This window comes from Trachymyrmex septentrionalis, unplaced genomic scaffold (genome assembly GCF_001594115.1).
Source record: "Trachymyrmex septentrionalis isolate Tsep2-gDNA-1 unplaced genomic scaffold, Tsep1.0 scaffold229, whole genome shotgun sequence".
Taxonomy (NCBI): domain Eukaryota; kingdom Metazoa; phylum Arthropoda; class Insecta; order Hymenoptera; family Formicidae; genus Trachymyrmex; species Trachymyrmex septentrionalis.
In genome coordinates, this window is record NW_017305385.1 from 299096 (window position 1) to 305578 (window position 6483).

Below are 6483 nucleotides of genomic sequence, written 5' to 3' on the forward strand. Positions count from 1 at the left end.
TTCATTAAATTTAATAATCCTCCCAACTAAATATATAACCCTATACAAATAACAATTATAACTTTCTATATATAAGCCTATATATAAAATTCTATAGGGTCTTCTCGTCCCATAATATCATCTAAAAATTTTTATTTAGCTACTAAATTTTATACCTCAACTTAAGACAGCTTAAATTTCATGCTTACATTCATTCCAGTTTACAATTAAAAAACAATCTATTATGCTACCTTTGTACAGTCAAAATACTGCAGCCATTTAATTTCTCAATCATTGAGCAGTAAATATTTTTTATTATAATCAAAAAACTATGTTTTTATTAAACAATTGAACTATTTGCCGAATTCCTAAAATTAATATCCCACAATCTTATAATTCTTATAAATTCATTTTATCATTATCATTTATTTTTATTAATTATAAATAATTTCTTCTTAAATAATTAAATTTATACTCTATTAAATTAATCAAAAATCTATTTTCTTCTACAACATATTAATTAATCACAAAAATTACAAAGGTTAAATAATAAAGAGCATACAGCCACGACTAAGGATGTAAATAAGTTATATATTATTTAAAACAAATTCACAACAATAAGTAGACGTTTTGATCAAGATTTGACCATCTTCAGTACAACAAAAATGAATACGTTAAACATTATAACTAAATACGCAAATCAACCGATAAATGTAGTGATAGCAAGTAACTATAGTAAAAAATTATTTATTACAATACAGTAGTAATCTCAACAGATCAAAGTAAATTAAAGTAACAGTTAGTTGTTATAGCGCTATACGAATAGAAAGAAAAACAGTTTTTTTCATGTCATAATACAATTAAAAAATCTTCATTAAAAACGACAAGCCCCACACGAAAAGACACGCAAATACCCAGTTCTATTGTAAAACAAAAAAATTTTTTTACAAATAAATTAGATATATCGTATTACTGTAAAAACAATCAAATTAAGAAATATACTCCTGCACAGATTAAATCGAGAGAATTTTTAAAAAAAATTTTTAAAAACAACAGAACAATCTTACGCATATCTTGGTGCGAAGACTCATCGGTACAACTGAACACTGTGATAAATTTAAATAATGAGTGAATTAATGAAGATTTTTTAATTGTATTATGACATGAAAAAAACCTTTGTTTTTCTTTTTATTCGTATAGCTCAATAACAACTAACTATTATTTTAATTTACTTTAATCTGTTGCGATTACCACTGTATTGTAATGAAATAATTTTTTACTTGCTATCACACATTTATCGGTTGACTTGCGTATTTAGTTATAATGTTTAACGTATTCATTTTTATTGTATTGAAGATGGTTAAATCTTGACCAAAACGTCTATTTATTGTTGTGAATTTGTTTTAAATAATATATAATATAACTTATTTACATCCTTAGCCGTGGCTGTATGCTCTTTATTAACCTTTGTAATTTTTTAGGCCACTTTCTAATAATTTAAATTATTAAATTTTTCTTATAAAACTAAAATATTATTAATATTATTTTTATTAAATCCCTTAAAATCTTATTATATTTTAATCTAAATAACAGTTTATCCCGCAATCTATCTCCCTAAATAATAACATTTTTATAATAAATAAATATGCTACTAAATTTTTAACGATAAATTAAATTTAAATTTAAAAAACTAGATATCTTTAAAATTGACTAGAATATCTCCTCTAATAAACTATTATTAATAATTATTTAATATTAACTAACATAATACTATTATTTATTAGCTCTTTTAAATTCGAGAAATCCAATAATTAATGAAATAAACTCTGATACATAAGGTACACTCAACTAAAATTACTTTTCTACATTTAACCAAATTCTCACGTTACTTTCTATATAATTTATATTAATTATTTTATTTTAATAATGGAACTAAATACCTTTAATATATCGTTAATTATCATTACATTATTCAATCTCACACTTTTAATAATATTATTTATAAAATCTATTAAACCTTTCCTCCTTCTTAAAAAACTTTAAATTTTCAATAAATCTTTTTATTTACACCTAAGTACACATTCCTATACACTTACTTTGTTACGACTTCTTCCAATTATTATTTTATGAAAATGACGGGCAATTTGTACAAATTTCATATAATTTTTCAACTTATTAAATTTAATAAATTTACTATTAAATCCTACCTATTCACATTATTTAAAACTCAAATATATATCATTTTAAAAAAATGTAACTCATTTATACTTAGCAAATCTACATTTTGATTTGAATTCAAATCTACATCAAATATAATTTATTAATTAGCCAGTTGTCAGGATGTAATTGCGGAATGAATTGGGGGTGCAGATCATTTCCTCGGTAAGTTCATTAGAAATAGATTATTTTTCTAATTCACTTTTTATAATACATTTTTTTTTAATTTATTTTATATTCCATGTTTCAGGAGACACATCGTAACAACATAAAAATTAAAAGTTTTATGAATATAATAACTAAATAATTCGTGGTGCCAGATGGCAATTTAGAAAGGAACGGGTGGATGTGGGAGGAATCTGATTTCAATTTGATGGAGCTTATTTGGTCTCCGGCTATATAAGCCCGATTCGAAGCCTGAGTATTGGAATTGTAAGTATCATACATTTATATTATATGTAAATTTCTCTTATATATATATATATTGTATATATATTGCATGCTAATGTAATGCTTTTTGTTATACAGAAACGATAGTGCTTGAACACATATTTTTATTTAATTTAAAATATTTTTTTTTAATTAAATTTTTTTTTAATATAGATTCAAATAAATATGGTATACTTTGTTTCTTAACATACTTTACTAAATAAATATGCTTTTTCCGTACTAAGCATTTGATCTATTTAAATTTAAATTATTAAATAAAAATTTGGTAAAATATTTTTGCGTGAGAAGAAGATACAGAAGCGACAACGCGGCGGGAAAAATGTCAACACATAAGAGGAAGAGAGATGGTAAATATATGTAAGCTCGCATGGTGGCGCGATAGTGGGGCGATAACAGTGATGGCGGTGATCAACGGCGGCGGTCCGCGATGGCAAGGTAGTAGGGCAACGGCGGGCGGCGATAGCGGCGGGGCGGCGGCGGCGGATGGTGAGTGACAAAAAAAATACGGAACACATAGAGAAATATCATGTTTATGTAATCCATCGATCGGAGTCTTATGTTTACATAAACGTAGGATCCTGGTTATCATTGTTTACATAAACAGCAGTACCAGCAATCGGCGGCCTTGCCGCGCCTATTAGTACCCCCGCATCCCGTTCCATCCTCAGAGGACCTATCAAGTGTATCTATTGCTATGAGGACATTGAAAAACGATTATATTGTACTTCGAATATGAAAATATAAGTTATCATATTGTATGTAACTGTATTTTAAATTATTTCACTAAGGAGAACCTTATTACGTTAAAGGTTGAAACATTTGATATAATAAATTATATTTATGAAAGAAGTTTGTAATATAAGAATTGGCGTAAGCGAACTAACTAGGCTCGAATAGCTCCGCAATTTATATAGGAATATACAGGCCAATAAATATAGTAATTTAATGTTCTGATTATTAATTGCTGTATGCAATTTCTTTCTTATGAGATGTAAAAAAGCCATCGGAGTCTACATCAGCTGTTCAGATGCAGTCTTTATTTTCGTGTGAATATAACAATACGAATAAAATAAACGTTTTGACCCTTCAATTCGGGTCCTTATCACTATAAACAGAAATTACATAAGTAATGCAAATTCCAGGTTGATTCCCGACAGTTAGTTCGTTCTTCTTTATCCAAATGCCAAATTAACTATGTAATGAATAACCCAACGATGATCAAAATATTAACTTATACAAACATAATATAAAAACTTACATAAAGTACAACACATATCCATTCAGAAGTCATATACATTGCGTCACTAAGTAGAATCACATCGCTCATCAGATTGTCAGATTTGCTGTGTAGTCATTCAAAAGAAACACGAAAAGAAAAAATAGAGAATTTTTAAAAATCATTTGCCTGAATTTTAATTATATCAACGTGTAAGCGTTTTCTCGTGACTCGACGTAAAGGTCTTGTAGTGTCGACAATCAGAGATACAATGAGAGTCAAAATAATAAAGTTATTGAAAATCATAAAGTTATTGAAAATAAAAATAAAAAGGGAGGATAAAATCAACGTCACAATTCCGTAAACAAATTCATGTATAGTGGGTCTAAAGAATACGTATCATTCTGTAAATTCAAACTCTGTTTCTGTTGCTTTATATGTATCGCTTCCGAAATCTTTAATTAAGAACTGTTTCCTCGTCTAATATCTTGACATTTTTCCAATCAAAATCATATTGATGACTAATTTTGTGTTCTGTTACTACGTCTTTATGACTCCTGATGAACTCTCCAAGATTATTAATCCCTTTATATGCCAAGTGTATTAAGGAGACTTTTTAAAAAAATTTTTTGAACTTTTGATTTTGAACTTGTAATTAATTTTATCTTTATTATTGACTATTGTCTTATCCGTAAGTGTGTTATCTTGATCATTCTATTGTTTAAATTTTTTTGACAACCTATTTTTGATTTCAGAGAATATAAGTTTTAGTAGACATCAATTTTTTTTTTAATTTTAATTTTTAATTCTCTTGATAATAAATAGGGTGGAACAAAGAAAGAACTCTATCATTGATAGAGTTCTTTCTTTGTCCCACCCTATTAAACCCACTATTGTTCCCACTTTTTGACATAAAGGATGTCTAGAAAAATAATTTAGATAGCGACCAGAAAAAGTAGGTTTGTGGTATCAATTCTGAATAAGAGTATTTCTTTTTTTAATTAAGCTCAAGAAAATTTAATTTGTCCCCATCTATTTCAGTAAATTTTAATCTGGGATGGAATGAATTAAAGGTATTCACCAATGTGTCAATGTGTGACGCATCATATGCTAATGCAATGTTATCAACATAAAAGGACGGTAAAATTGGAAGTTTCTGTAATGTTTCCATTTCTAGATCTTACATAACAATATCCACAATATCGACACAATGGGTGATAATGATGAACTCATCGGAACACCAAAAGTCTGTTTATAAAATTTGTCGTTGAAAATTGGAATTAAGTACTAATTCCAACGCTTTAAAAAATTCCATTTTGAGTATGTTCGTTTTTCTTTTAATGATACGTCATCTTCTCTCTATGCCTCCAAAAACCAAGTCAGTAGGTACATTTGTGAATAACGAAACCACGTCAAGGGATAAAAGAACTTTGTTGTCAGAGATTGTCAAATTAGAAGTGTGTTTAGTCAAATGAAAACTGTTCTTGATAAAACTGTTTGCTACTGGTATACTGTCGTGTAATATGTCATTTAAAAAAGATTATAGAGAGGGCTCCCGACTGAAGAAACTATGATACGAAATAGATAACCTACTTTATGTATTTTCGAAAGACCATATGCAAGAGGCGCAACAGGGTTAGAAGCGTTCAATTTGTTATAAACGGAATTCTCGACGAAACCGTGCTGCTTTCATCCCTTTAATAGCGTCTTAAATTGTGTTAACATTTTATTAACTGGATTGTGTAATCAGTAACTTATAAGTCTCAGTATCAGACAGTAAAATTTCCATTTTTTTGTACGTATTCAGTCTTGTCAAGTGCCACCATCATATTATCCCTATTCGCTCTTATAAAAAGAATATGTGGATTGTTTTTAACAAATGATTTCTCTGGCTTGATTGAAGAAAAAATTTTCTTCTCTATGTCAGTCCTACTAGCACATGCCTGCTTTATCATCTTGATTAAACAAAAATTCTGTTTCTGAATTCTCTGATATTGGATAATTTTAATCTGACAAAATTATGTTCGATGTGTTTAACAGATTCAATCATAGTGTTTCTAATATTGAACGTTGGCAAGCAGAAATTCTCACCTAATTGTAACAATGTTTTAACTTCCTATAGTATAATAGCATTGCTGAGATTTTTGAACCATTTGTCATTCATTTCAAAGATATATCATATGAAATATATTTAAAAAAGAAGCAGAAAGATTCACTTTAATTGTTTCGTTCTTTATGTTTTTATTCTTCGATTCTTAGAACTAAAATATTTTGTGAGAATTGCTGCTAACCTCGTCAGATAAATTAGTCTCCGCCGATATTGTCTACTATGTAATAAGTAATATCCTTTATTTTTTATTTATCCTTATCTTTATCGCAATCATGGCTTTTTTGTAGCCATAAAAATTTTTTGTTTAATCTCGGAGATTTACAAATCTATAAAAAATATTGTATCGTATGCTAAAAAATTTTAAATTAAAAAAAAATAAAAAATAAAAAATAAAACATTAAAATTTAAAAATTTTTTAAATTGTAAAATTAAAAATTTTTTTAAACAATGAATATTCATTGAAATTCATATTCTTTGAAATCAAAAATAGGTTATCAAAGAAATTTAAACA

The 6483-nt window shown here is 27.3% G+C and overlaps 1 protein-coding gene across 1 annotated transcript in view; it reads right to left on the bottom strand.

The window, feature by feature from the left end:
• Positions 1 to 274, bottom strand: part of LOC108748525 (NADH-ubiquinone oxidoreductase chain 1-like) — a gene marked incomplete at its 3' end in the record, with an annotated part of 1735 nt that extends 1461 nt beyond the window's left edge. Inside the window, 1 exon segment of the mRNA XM_018486750.1 lies at positions 231 to 274. Within this exon segment, the coding sequence (XP_018342252.1) occupies positions 231 to 274 (44 nt within the window).
• Positions 275 to 6483: the final 6209 nt, after the last annotated feature.